The sequence below is a fragment of the Mandrillus leucophaeus genome, unplaced genomic scaffold (assembly GCF_000951045.1).
Source record: "Mandrillus leucophaeus isolate KB7577 unplaced genomic scaffold, Mleu.le_1.0 Scaffold420, whole genome shotgun sequence".
Classification (NCBI taxonomy): Eukaryota; Metazoa; Chordata; class Mammalia; order Primates; family Cercopithecidae; genus Mandrillus; species Mandrillus leucophaeus.
Genome location: NW_012104477.1, coordinates 303,912 through 318,403, shown reverse-complemented (window position 1 = coordinate 318,403; position 14,492 = coordinate 303,912). Strand labels below are relative to the sequence as shown.

Sequence of the window (14,492 nt, the reverse complement as noted above, 5' to 3'; positions counted from 1 at the left end):
ACAAGTAAAATTATATATTAAATTATGATCATTGAAAGGTTCACCAAATTTTTTTTGTTGAGAAGTCTGGAGTAACTTCTAAAAATTGACAACCAAGAGTAACCAGTTAGGACTGACATACCATTGTCCCCTTCCATCAGGCTCATATCATTCAGATACACAATATTGGTGAAGGCCTCTCTTCTTCTCTCCAGCTCCAAACAGAGAGTTAGATATCCAGGCCAGAAACTTTAAAGAGACCAAAGTTGAAGAAAGGAATAAAAGACCATAAATTTATCTGGAGCTGTGCTGTTCAAAACAGCAGACACAGTCACATGTGGCTATTTCAATTTAAATTAATTAAAAGTAAATAACATCTGAAGGTCAGCTCTTCAGTTAACATATTCACATTTCAAGTAGTCAATGGCTACACGTGGCTAGTGGCCACCATTGGACAGTTCAGTAGAATATCTCCACTATGATAGAAAGTTATATTAGATGACCCTGATCTATGGAAAAAAAACAAAAAAACTGGCAACAAATGCTGACATTTGAGGCCAAGCTCCAATTACAAGGCATTTAAAATTTATTCACTTTATAAACTTTAAAATTCAACACAAACCTAGCATGTTTCTTCTCCAAACATTCAAACCTTGGAAGTCTTCCTTGACTCTTCCCCCTCCTTCATTTGCTATATCCAGTATCAGCATGTCCCACCGCATTTTCCTTTGAAATGCCCACTGGATGTGTTCCTTTTGCTGCCCCACTAATCACCAATCCACTCATATCTGAATTACTCCAACAGCTTCCTAGCTGGCCTTCTGTCTCCAGCCTTCTCATGTATGACATCAGAAATGATCTCTAGAAAGCTCTACTTTCATTATGCAATTTTTGCACCAAAAAGTTTAGTCTAAAAGGGTCTCTACTGATAACCAAATACTTCTGCCAGCTTTCAAGGTCCTGCATTATCTTGTCACCCATCACCTGGCCAGACTCAGCCCTTATTATCAATGAACAAATATGTATCAAGTGCCTACCACTACACAAATTAGATATAGACATTATGAGGGAAAAGAAAGACACAAGTCGCTATCTCCAAAAGTTTATAATCCAGGTGGAGCCATAAGGCAGCATCACCAGGCAATAAATAACTGACTGAAGTGTGATGTGGATAATAAGCAATGTCAGTTTTCCACGCCCTTGCTCTCTCTCACCTAACTCACCCTCTCCTGGCTCCTTTATAAATACAAATCCTACCCAGGTTTGAGGTTTTATCTTCAAAATCTCACCTCCTCCCTGAGTCCTTCACCAGCGGTTCTATTGAGCCCATTTTGATCTCTCTCTTACTATATTAATTATAAAAGCCTGTATCAATTATAATTGGTATCACACAATCTGGTGCTTAATGAAATACTATCTACATGCCTGAGAACTGGGGCTGGCAACTAAGCAGAGGGAGTGGAGGGGAATTAGCAAAAGGCTATACAAAAAAAAAAAAAGCACGAAATTTAAACAGAAAAAACACGTTTAATTTACTATCACTTAAAACAAAAAGGTGCTTTTAAATAGCAAAGAGACTCCCCAAATAATAATGTGTATTAATTCAGACCCTTAACTATAAGGTTGTTAACTGAAATGTTTCTAATCTTAACTTCAGTTTCTAAGAAAATTCTCACTTACCCACAAGACCTGCAGATGTCTGTCATTTTCTCTTTCGTTATAAAATCTGCAGGAAGCTTAATTAGATGAAGGATCAGCTGACTGTAACCCCAGGAAAGTAAGTGTGAATGAGGCCTATGAAATGAAAAAGAATCAGTAAATCAGATAGGAAATAAACTCTAGAAAATGCTTACTAATCACCTAATAGGTAAGAATAGAGTTTAACTGCATTCTATTACTACATTTTAAAAACATTGCTATTTGGCTTTTGAAAAATTAAAAACAGATATTTTTCCTATAACCTGTTTATTTTTAAAGATTAGATACTTCAGGTAATCAAAAGCAAAAGAAATTCTTTTTTGATACTTTAGGTAATCAAAAGCAAAAGAAATAAATTATTTTTTCTTCTTTTAATTCTATCATTCCATCACTCACAGATAACCACTGCATATCCTTCTAGACTTTTTGCTAGGAATGTAAGACTGGCATTTGGGGGTCTTTTAAGAAGTTTCTCCTGGGGGAAAACACAAGGAACAGTTCTGACACAAGTAGCCATGTGTAGCTTGCCTGAATTTTATTTTATTTTTAAAGTCCTAAATCAGGTCAGGTTATGTCTAGAAATTCCTTGACAAATGTTTAGGAAGAAAACACTTACATACCTATCTCTCTAACCCCCCAACCCAGTTTTACCCTCTCACAGGCTATCATCAAGGTCTCTTAATGTAGGACCATGAAAAACCTGCAGGGGGTCAGTTGTGCACAATTTTGCAAGACTGCATTTTTCTAAAAGGAATCATCAGATTCTTACAGGGTGACCCCAAATAATTTCAGAACCACTAAGAAATACACTTCATCTCATTACTACCATGACTTGGGTCAGTCTCTTCCATAGCTATTCCTAAAGTGAGCCCAGAATGCCATATGTGAATAAACCAGTTCCATTCCAAAGGAACACTGGAGCTTAATCCTTAGAAATAAGACTCCTAGCCAGGTGCAGTGGCTCACGCCTGTAATCCCAGTACTTTGGGAGGCCAAGACAGGTAGATCGCTTGAGCCCAGGAGATCGAGATTGGCCTGGGCCATATGGCGAAATCTCATCTGTACAAAAAATCAGCCGGGCAGAGTGGTGTGCTCCTGTATTCCCAGCTACTCAGGAAGCTAAGGTGAGAGGGTTGAATCACCTGAGCCTAGGAGATCAAGGCTGCAGGAAGCCATGATCTTAGCACCACATTCCAGCCTAGGCGACAGAGTGAGATCCTGTCTCAAAAAAAAAAGAAAGAAAGAAAGAGGACTTCTTCTGTACCTGGGATAACCTTCATCATCCATTGTGCTGGTGCTTGGTGGAGCATCAAGGGACACTGCCAAAAGCAGCCAATCCAACCTTAAAGACTCTGGTTGCAGAAGGGACTCAAGAAAAGATGACCTAAGAGAAAGTTGGGGAAAAAGTCACCAATCTTCACACTAAGAAAGGAAACATAAAATGTGGGGAGTGTGAAGAAAACCTGATTAAGAGACGAATACAGTAGAAGAAATAACTCGAAGACTCTTCTGCTACAAAATGTCTAGAAATGCTGGCAACTAAGCTCCAAGATAACAAGGAAAATGTCAAAGGGCCAAAAAAGAAAAAAAAAAAAAAAGGAGAGAAAGAAAGAGACAAATAAAAACTAGTGTGGCCAAGGTAGGAAGATCACTGAGGCCGTAAGTTTGAGGCTGTAGGATGCTACGATCACACCCATGAATAGCCACTGCATCCAGCTTGGGCAACATTGTGGCAAATGTGAACCAATCAAAAGAAAAAAGGAGGAAGCTGCTAGTCTAATAAGCCAGGGGCACAGGTCACGAGTGTTACAACCATGGGGAGATAGAAAATCAGACATCAGCCTAAAAAAAGAAGAGCTGGAACTGAGATCTATGTCAATAAAAAGGTAGCAGTGAATCTACTCACTGCAAAGACAATAAGAAGCTTATCTTCTTAGTCCAGGCCCTGAATCAAGGGATTAATTTTGCACTGATCTGAGAATCTCTGAGAGGGAGGGAAGAAGTGTGGTACATGCACATTTGTGATGTGTGCTGTGACATGTGGCAGAATGTTACAAGGCTGCCCAAATCCTCCTCTTCCATAGTAGGTGCCTCAACCCCTTGGTAATTAACAGCAACAATGTGACACCTGCTTATAAAAGAGAAACAATGCCCTATCAAAAGAAAGGAGAGTCTGCAAATATCTTCTCCTTCTCACCGCTGATCTTCAGGCCTTGATTTCACCAGACTGTCTAAATAGGCCAAAAACTCAGCAGGATGATGATGACAAAGTTGTATGATATCCGAGGGCAAAATGGATGGATAGAACTTGATTAAGGATCGAAGAGCAGATTCCCCAAACTTCTCATACAACCTGCATTTAAAAACAAAACACTTTAGTCTCTAATTTCAGTGAAATGCTATAACTTGGTTACATTTAGGTTACTTACTACAAATGAAAATAAATATACTAACGGAAGCTGCCTCATATGCAAATGAGCAACACGTTAGAGACTAAAATATACACAAAAAAAGCATGTGCTTTAGTTCATAAAAACAATATATAGGACAACTTACCGGGTAGCATAAACAACTAACAACGGACTATCAAAAGGAACCTTGTCATCTAGTAACTTTAACCTTGTTGGTAGATCTCCTTCTTCCATCTCCATATACACAGGATTGGAACTTGCCATTTCTGAAATATAAAGCATACCCTTTTCCAAACTTTATCTCTTAGATGGAAATATTCAATTTATGAACATGCTCATTCAGAAATCATCAGTCACTTACCTACTGTGTGGACCTATTATGTTCAAGGCCCAATGTTTGTTAAGCATTGTAGGAGAAACAAATAAAAGAACAAGAGATGCAATCTCTACTTTTAAGAACCTTAAAATCAAATTGGGAGGCAAAGCATATTAAAGGTTTTAAATAAGACAAAGGAACATATAATTAATACATCAGTGACTATTACTCTTAAAATAATGAGTGTCTAGGGCTATATATAGTGACCGTCCATATCTACACACATCACAAGGCAATATACCTAGCTACCATCAATGCCAAGTTGCTCAGTTTTTTCTAGAACTAGTATTCCTACTCCATCTTTTAGAATTAAATTCAGTGAAAATAATTTTAAAATATTTGACCTATTTTTAAAGATATCAGTATAGCAAATATTCATTCTCTGAAGAACAAAATATTTGACTTTTTGGAATAGCCAAGTCATTTAAAATCAAGTCTGTGAAAGAAGTGAGTGATGATCTAAAACTATTGTGGTTAAAAAAAAAAAAAAAAAAAAAAGTATGAATCTAAAGTAAAGTAGGTTTTTTTCCAAGTATTCTTTTTTTAGTTTTTTAGAAACAGAGTCTCATTCTGTTGCCCAGGCTGGAGTGCGGTAGCGATCACTGCAACCTTGAACTCCTGGCCGTGTGTGTGTGTGTGTGTGTGTGTGTGTGTGTGTGCAGCGACAGGGTCTTCCTACATTGCCTAGCTGCAATGCTGGTGTGTGCACACATGCGCACATGCATGTGTGGAGAGACAGGGTCTTGCTACGTTGCCTAGATGCAATGCCTGGGTGTGTGCGTGTGTGTGTGTGTGTGTGTGTGTGCAGAGACAGTGTCTTGCAGTGTTGTCTAGGCTGGTGTGTGTGTGTGTTTATGTGTATGTGTGTGTAGATAGGGTCTTGCTACATTACATAGGCTGGTGCGTGTGTCTTTGTGTGTGTAGAGACAGGGTCTTGCTATGTTGCCTAGGCTGGGCAAGTAGTTTTCAACTGGCTCTGAAGGCAAATCCCAAATAACAGTTCCAAAAGCTGTTTCCCATAATTATAACATCATTAGAAGGGTGAGGGCTACTCACCAGGTTCAAATTCTGATACATGTTTTTTTTAATAAGTCATTTTTTTCCTAGTCTCGTTTCCCATTTGACTGTGTCAGGCAATAAGTACTCTAAAGGAATTCAGAGGAGGATGCCATTCAGAGGTTTGGGGAAGCCTTACGACTGCGTGCGAGCTAAACCAGACATATTCACTTAAACTCAAGTAAGCAGCCACATCACTCAAATTGCCCACCATGCTTCCTCTAGCCAGCACTGGTAGTAACAACTACCACTCTGGCCGATGGAGACTCTTTTCTGCTCTTCTGTGACTGGGTATGATCACATAATAGAGACAGATACAGTAAATTTACAATGAGAAATAATGTCACACATTTGTGAGGAGAAATAACTTGTTTCTTATTTTGCACAAAAGACAATCTACCTCAACTCAGAAAAAAATAATTATGCTTTTAACTGCTGTATTTGAATTAAAGCAGATCTGTAACTATAGATCCATATTTCTAGAAAGCTAAAATATCTTTAAGTAAGTTGACATAAAAACGTTTCTCTATTCACTTTTGGTAATGAATGAAAAGTTTGCTTAAAGTCTAAATTAATTATTAGAAATATGGCATCTGTTATTCAAGCAGAATTTAGAATTAAGAAAATTCACTTCTTCAAAAACATGGAACTATGGCTGCAGAAAGGGCAATGCATATAGTTTTTAGAGTGTGAGAGCTGGTTTCTATTATATGTCAGGATGACACATAGTGTGACCTTCAGCCAAGGTAGATACTGCTGGCTGTGCACCAAAGTTTCTGAGGCAGACATGTAAGCAAGTTCTTCACCTATATTCATTCTTTTCCTCCTGGACAGATTGCATTTCCCAGTTTACTTTACAATTAGTTGGGGCCATATGACGGAATTTTCACCAATGGAAATGTATACAGAAGAGATGTAAGCCACTACCAGGCCAGGCCTGTAAGACACCACGTTCTACATGCTTTCCCCAGACATAGCAACCCAAACACAACCGCAACCCTTAAGGGAAGCTGGAGCTGAAAATAATGGAAGGAACTTGGAATGCTGGAATGCTGAATTACCACCTGGAAGACAGCTACCCACTGACCTGGAATACCTGTCCTGGACTGTTACATAAGCAAGAAACATACTTCTATATAAGTCTGAGTTACTACATTATGAGATATTTATTACAGCAGTTTAGCCACCTAAGATCTCTCTCTGCCTCAGATTGCTTACCTATAAAATGAAATAACACCATCTACTCCAAAGATTATTGTAAGGATGAATGAGACAATGCTGAAAAGTGCTTACCATAATATCTGCCACACAACAAGTACGCCATATAGTATTTCTGTATTAGTAAGTTACATGAGAGATTTTCTTCTTTTAATATATCTGCATTTACAAACATTTTACTTTAACCTCAACTTCCCCAGCACTGCTCTACCATTTTCTGAATGTCATTATGAGAGAAATAAAACTAATTTCTAGGGCCAGGCATGGTGGCTCACACCTATAATCCCAGCATTTTGGGAGGTCAAGGTGGGAAGACTGCTTTGAGGTCAGGATTTCAAGACCAACCTGGGCAACACAGTAAGACCCCATCTCTATAAAAAAAATGAAGAAATCAGCGGGTACAGTGGCACACGCCTATAATCCCATGACTCATAAAACTGACGCAGGAGGATTGTTTGAACTGAAGGGGTCAAGGCTGCGGTGAGCCATGATCACACCACTGCATTCCAGCCTGGCCACAGAGTGAGACCCTGTCTCTAAAAATAAAAAATAGGGCCAGGCACAGTGGTTCATGCCTGTGATCTCAACACTTTGGGAGGCCAAGGCAGGTGGATCACTTGAGGTTAAGTGTTTGAGACCAGCCTGGTCAACATGGCAAAACCCCGTCTCTACTAAAATACAAAAATTAGCCGGGCGTGGTGGTGCGCGCCTGTGGTCCCAGCTACTTGGGAAGCTAAGGCAAGAGAATCTCTTAAACCCAGGAGGCAGAGGTTGCAGTGAGCCAAGATGGTGCCACTGCACTCTAGCCTGGGCAACAGATTGAAACTGTCTCAAAAAAAGTAAAATAAATAAAAATTAAAAAACTAATTTCTTATAATCCAGTTGTAAATGTAACCAATGTCTGAAAGAACTATTAAAAGTTAAAATGAGGCCAGGCATGGTGGCTCACGCCTGTAATCCCAACACTTTGGGAGGCCGAGGCGGGTGGATCACGAGGTCAGGAGATCGAGACCATCCTGGCTAACATGGTGAAACCCCATCTCTACTAAAACTACAAAAAAAATTAGCTGGGCATGGTGGCGGGTGCCTGTAGTCCCAGCTACTCGGGAGGTTGCAGCAGGAGAATGGCGTGAACCCAGGAGGCGGAGCTTGCAGTAAGCCGAGATTGCGCCACTGCACTCCAGCCTGGGCGACTGAGCAAGACTCCGTCTCAAAAAAAGAGGAAAAAAAAAAGTTAAAATGAATGGAAAACAGAATGAAGGGCTGACCAGAACAGATGTGATTTTCTACTTAAATCTTTTTTTTAAACCCCAAAATTCAAAACTGCTACTGCTTTTTTATACAAATTTCTATCTTTGATAAGGCAATCTGAGTATTACCTTTCAATCCTTCAATAAAAGTATCCCAAACAGACGGGCTATTACTGTAACTAAGCTTGATACTCTCTTTTGCTCTTTTCAAGTCCAGGAGAAAAAAGTACTTCTTCAGGAATTGGCAAGCCAGAATTTCAGGAGAGTACTGTTGCAAAGTGTGGTCCGCATGTCCACTGGTGTTTTTGGTCTTAGAATTCAATATATTCAACTCCAAACACAATGTTGTCAATTCAGCCAGGTCGTTCTGAAGACCACTTGCAATGGTGCATGGAGAACATATTTGAAACAGGTCATCCAGAGACTCCCTTGGACTCCTTACACATTCACATGCTGTTTTATCAATAGTTTCTTCATTGCCTAAAGAGTCCCTTTTTTCTTCTTCATTATCTTCATCTAATATTCCCTTTTTTGATTCATTAACTAATAGTACATCCTGGTTCGATTTCATGGACGAGTTGTCAGTATCTGAAATGGCTGAAAAGTCTTTCATGGCAAATGTTTTTTCTAAATATGAAAGCCACTCCTGTAAAACCATTCTCAGAGACTCGGATTCAAATAAAACCAGAGGGTCCTGTAGCTTGGTCCTATACAAGACAGATAAGTATGAAATTTGTTTCATGTGTCTTTCTTAAAACAAATTAATTCAAGCTAAATTAACCTAACCAATGTAACATACTCATCTGGAATAAATGTTGCTTTTCAACTCTTTCAATAAAAACTGTCTCAACAGATGACAAAACAGAAAACATAAACTTGGCAGTGTTTACTAATCCCCCCCTTTTTTTTGTTTTTTGGAGATAGGGTCTTGTTTTGTCACCCAGGCCAGAGTGCAGTGGCACAAATATAGCTCACTGCAGGCTCAAGTGATCTTCCCACCTCAGCCTCCTGAGTAGCTGGGAATACAGGCACATGCCACTACACCAAGCTACTTTTGGTATTTGGGGTTTCGTCATGTTGCCCTGGATGGTCTCAAACTTTTGAGCTCAAGCGATCCGCCCACCTCAGCCTTCCAAAATGCTGGGATTACAGTCATGAGGCACCGCGCCCAGCCTAATTCTTCAATTTCAATTCCAGATGAGGCTACCTCTGCCCCAAACTATCACAGGACTACTACTGATGGACTCAGAAAGTCATTCCCATTCTGGGCTTGTGTGAAGGCTGCTAATCTCAGAAGTTTTACACACAAAGCTAGGAATATTGAAAGTCAAATACCAAAAAATTAACATGAAAAAAATCTTATTGCTGCCAAGAATGAAAACTTCAGTGCCTGGGTTTTTCCTATTAATCCTAGGAAGGCAACTTGGACTTAATAAAAGGAAAGACCATTTATAACAACTTCTCTAATCAACTATATATTTCACATAAGACCCATAAAAAAGTTACGATATAATGATTCACTTCATTTACTAAACTGCCTTGAGAAGTCACTATAAAGGTTTCTCATTATACTCACATTGCTTCCGCTGTTGCTACTTTAAGCTCCTGGAGCCTGTCTTCTTCTGGTGGTGGACTAGTTACCTCTTTTTCCTCCCTAAGAAAACGTGAACAATAACAATAACATTCACAAGAGTTAGAGGGGATCAGAGTTGTTTTTTTTTTTTGAAAAAAAAACACTCACTGTCGCCCAGGCTGGAGTGCAGTGACGTGATCTCGGCTCATTGCAACTTCCGCCTCCTGGGTTCAAGCAATTCTCCCTGCCTCAGCCTCAGAGCTTTCTTAGACAAATCTTTCTTTTTTTTTTTTCTGTTTTTTTTTGAGACGGAGTCATGCTCTTGCCCAGGCTGGAGTGCAGTGGCGTGATCTCTGCTCACTGCAAGCTCTGCCTCCCGGGTTCACATCATTCTCCTGCCTCAGCCTCCTGAGTAGCTGGGACCACAGGCACCCGCCACTGTGCCCAGTTAACTTTTTGTGTTTTTAGTAGAGATGGGGTTTCACCACGTTAGCCAGGATGGTCTCGATCTCCTGACCTCGTGATCCGCCCGCCTCAGCCTCCCAAAGTGTTGGGATTACAGGCATGAGCTACCGCGCCCAGCCCTTAGACAAATATTTCTTACACTTACTAAATGGCAAGTATTATTACATCAGACGAATAGATGAATAGAAAAGGTGGTCCTTGGCCTCAAGGTGATAAGCTCCAGTAAGCTCTCATTAGAAAGAAAGGCATGCAAACAACTAAGTATAATTTAAAAGAAGAGTAAGTTGAATACCAAAGACCAGCTCTTTAAAGAGCATTGTGATATGAAAGCAGAGAAGAAGAAATAATTTTTCTGAGTAGGGAAAGCGACAGATTCCTAAGGAGGTATTATTTGTGTTACAAAAAACGGTGGGAGAATACTCTGGATAGAAGACATAGCATGAAGAAAGGTAGTGAGGTATCAGAGTACACACTTAGTTCTCTGACAGGAGTGAAATTTACAGCACTTAGAAAATGTGGCTGGAAGGTAGCTACGGTCAGATAGAAGGCTGCATTAAATGTCATGTCAAAAAATCTGTACTTTTTTTCTATAAACACATGGATTCACTAAGTTATTCTGAGGATTACAAATCTTTTATTTCATCTGGCTGTCCATGGGTTTCCAAACCCCAATACCACTGGTGTCCAAACACTGGTCCCATGGGTTTCTCTCTTAATTCCTGGGTAAGTGCTGAATTTGCTTGCCTTTAATACCCAGATTCCCTAAACTGTAAGGCAGAAGCCAGAAAGACAAGATACTCCACACTATGCCCAATCAAGGGCTCTACTACAACTCTGCTACACAAGGACCAGGCCACCAGCATATCACGGGAAGGTACCTGACAGGACATCAATGCCAACTGTTTGATCAACAGTGTCTTCATTGCCTAAAGAATCCCTTCTTTTCTTTTTCATTATCTCAATCTAATACTCTGTTTATTAGAGAATAAAGTATTATGTTACATGAGACAATTAGATGAACATAAAAGGTGGTCCTTTTGCTATTGCTTGATGAGTCCTCGACTCATCAAATAATAGCACATTTGGATCTTGCAGGCCAGAGAGCATCAGTGACATTCCCAAAGTCACCTACTAGTCATAAGCAGAGCCAGGACAAGGTCTAGATCCTTGGTCATCCTACTCTTAATATAATACTCCTGTGAGATCCCAGAAGTTTGAAGAGATTATGGGGGAAGGAGGGGAGTTATGCAGGGGAAAGATGGAAGAGGTACTAAATTAAAACTCGGCTCTATAGATCTGCTTCAGGGTGATGTGATTTTTCAACACTTTGTGGAACTTCACAATTTTATAAGCTACACAAACAATCTTCAATGAATGCAGACATACACGTGCCTTCTTGAAAAGGACATAGCCTATGGCACAGGTGTCCAATTTTTGGCTTCCCTGCGCCATACGGGAAGAATTGTCTGGGGCCACACATAAAATACACTAACAATAGCTGATGAGCTATTAAAAAAAAAAATCACAAAAAAACTCATGTTTTCAGAAACTTTACAAATTTGAGTTGGGCTGCATTCAAAGCGGTCCTGGAACACATGAGGCCCACGGGCCACAGGCTGCACAAGGTTGGTCTATGGCTTTCTTAAAACTGACAGCTGGATTCCCTAGAATGTATAGAGATTGATGTCTAAGAGCTTACTCGGTGTCTTCATCCTTTGGGCAGGTATCTGAACTCCCATCCTCTTCACATGATTGCTCATCACCCCTGAGCTCTGGTCTCGCTTTCAAATCAGGGCTTGTGTGAAGGGTGCCAATCTTCTCAGTAGTTTTACGCACAAAGCTAGAAACACTAGAAGTCAAATACCAAAAAATTAACATGAATAAAAACTTATTACTGCCAAGAATGAAAACTCAGGTTTTCATTCTTGACTTTTCTGTGTTTCCATTAGTCCTAGGGAGGCAACTTGGACTTAGTAAAGACTGTTTATAGCAACTTCTCTGTTCAAATAATAGTATTTCACATAAGCCCCATATAAAACTTACAATATAATGATTCCCATTATTTACTAAATTGCTCTAAGAAACCAGTGTTTCAGGGCTAAAGAAAAGGTCTTTAACTCCAGCTGTATCTGTAATATTTCTATAAACTTGGGCAAAACCATGTGATCATCAGCCCCATTCTGGTCACAGAACAACAAAGAATTGCTTCATGTAACTCAGCTGTTAACTAGTCACAATATAGCCTTCTTAAGCAAAACTTGTACCCAGTAAGACTCAGATACACAGCTAAGTAGCTGCACAAAGTCCTCTCTCAAACTCAAATGTCAACCCTGGTCCCATGGAGTAGCCAGAAAGAATTCTGAAAAGACTCCAAGTCTGAGCCCAAACTGACCATTAGAAAGGATCAACTAAAGACTAATGATACATGGAAACTATTCCCATCAGAGATTTTTTGATTTTTGATCTCTTGAGGGTGTGGACACCTACACCTGCAACAACTCAAATACCAGCTACTAAAACAGAGGGAAACTAGATTCCCCAAGGTAAATGAGAAGTTAATAGCTTCATATGACAAGTTATATGGAAAACAAGAGACTTCTTTTTTCTCATTTTCCATTCTCTCTCTAATGTGACAACTGAAGTAAGATCAGAAATGGAATTAAATGACAAGACTAATTGGTTTACCTTTCTTTGACAGCCTGAAGAGACACAAGAGGAGATGGAGAACGAAATGGTAATGGAATGCCGAAGGGGAGAAAAGTTTCATTCTTATCTGTCTCAAACATCACTGGAGCATGAGAAACATTGTCTAATGAATGGAATCAGGAAAAAAAGAAACAAAATCTAATCATGTGGGAGTTGTTTTAATCTTCAAAAAAATTCTGAAATGAATAAACCGAAAGAAATGAAGGATTCAATACCAAAATCACAATTGACCCAGAAACAAATGAGCGAAACACAGGTTTACAAAATGCACGGGATGGTCCACATAAAACAGAGGCAGGTACCTTCATTTGCCTACTAACCCTGAGTCCCCATAAGTCAAAAAGGGAGTTTAGGGTCTCTATTATTCTCTTCTCAATAGTTCAGCCACAGGAATACTCGCACATCGAAAAAGGAAGGCAATGACCCCCAAAACTGCAGTAATTTTTCATTCCTGATGAAAAATAATTTGGTTAGTCAGGATAAAACCTTCCCACTCTTTTGGTTAATGACCTTTCTTTCATAACCTTTCCAGCATTTTGATGCATGATCAAAAATAGGCCCTAATGTTAGTCCAAACATGAGGGGAAAAAATACTAAACATAAACCAACTCTTCTAGTAGGCAGCATATCTGCGGATCTGGATGGAAAGTTCTATCAACATGTTAAAAATTATTAACACTTCAGAGAACTTCTGTGCACAAGATAATCCTGGTAACAAGAGCTTGTGGAATATAATGGCTTCACATCAGGAACCAACAACAGACATATTCATCACCTTCATTTCCATGTGAGCCACAGCACTGATCTGGCAGGTCCTCTTCCTGCTGTGAGGTGAATTCTTTAAATCTCTCATCTTCTGAGAGGGTTTGGCTGTGAAGGGAGCAAGAGTCTTCATCTGACTGACTGCCTCTTCTACTACTAATGATACGATAAATACCAGAGTCCAAGATGCTGAAACTTTCCTAAAAATTAAAAGAATTCCAAAAAAAAATGTAAAAATTTCCTTTATAACATTAATATAACTTCTGTAAAGAAATACCAACACTCAAGTGGAAAGTTAATAACAACCATTATGGCTTATTAGAACAAACTGATGAGCAAGGCTTAGGTGCCTGGCAGCTGGGTCACTCCGTGTGCCAGTGGCATCAGCTGCCATATTTCACCAGCTTGTCTTCATAAAGCGTAGTAGTGAGAATGGGGATTAAATGAGATAATCCGGAGCTGCGTTCAGACTCAAATTAGCATGAAGCACCTGAAATCACATATTAGAGCAACGTAACTTATTCTGGGAGCTATATGAGTACATCAGGGAACAGAAAATAATAAACAATGACAAAACAAAATGTGGCTCCAAGACACACCTAAATGGAGGCTTCACAGAGCTGGGCCGGTAGCTGAACAAAAGTTCACCCCTTCCCACCAAAAAATCTAAATGGAAAGGGCAACAAATTTGGGGATCCTAGAGGTAAATAAGAACAACCAAAGGTGGAAAAATCCTTTAAAGGTGAGAATACTTACATGTGATGAAATTGAGCTTCTTCTACTGCTACAAGCTGAATCCAAAGGTTTAAATTTTAATATCAATTCTTCCAGTTGAGAAATTAGATCATTGTAGGTGCCATGGTCCAGCTGAGATTTCAAATGCTCCAATTTATCTGCAGTCAAAGTTTTTCTTGCCTAATAAAAGAATATTGCAATGGAATAGCTATTTGTAGGTAAATCTATATTCAAATGGCCGATATATTGAAAGAGGTCTAGGT

At 39.5% G+C, this 14,492-nt stretch overlaps 1 protein-coding gene across 3 annotated transcripts in view; it reads right to left on the bottom strand.

Annotated features, from left to right (window-relative positions):
• The window catches only part of HPS5 (Hermansky-Pudlak syndrome 5), a 44,552-nt gene that overhangs the window by 5,167 nt on the left and 24,893 nt on the right, over positions 1-14,492 (bottom strand). For all 3 annotated transcript variants that reach the window (XM_011992922.1, XM_011992924.1, XM_011992923.1), the window contains 11 exons: positions 14,251-14,409; positions 13,508-13,694; positions 12,712-12,835; positions 11,726-11,875; positions 9,565-9,642; positions 8,118-8,695; positions 4,234-4,354; positions 3,875-4,030; positions 2,942-3,061; positions 1,660-1,773; positions 122-228 (listed from right to left, as the gene is read on the bottom strand). In XM_011992922.1, coding sequence (XP_011848312.1) covers positions 122-228; positions 1,660-1,773; positions 2,942-3,061; positions 3,875-4,030; positions 4,234-4,354; positions 8,118-8,695; positions 9,565-9,642; positions 11,726-11,875; positions 12,712-12,835; positions 13,508-13,694; positions 14,251-14,409 — 1,894 coding nt within the window. The remainder of the gene's footprint in view (positions 1-121; positions 229-1,659; positions 1,774-2,941; positions 3,062-3,874; positions 4,031-4,233; positions 4,355-8,117; positions 8,696-9,564; positions 9,643-11,725; positions 11,876-12,711; positions 12,836-13,507; positions 13,695-14,250; positions 14,410-14,492) is intronic.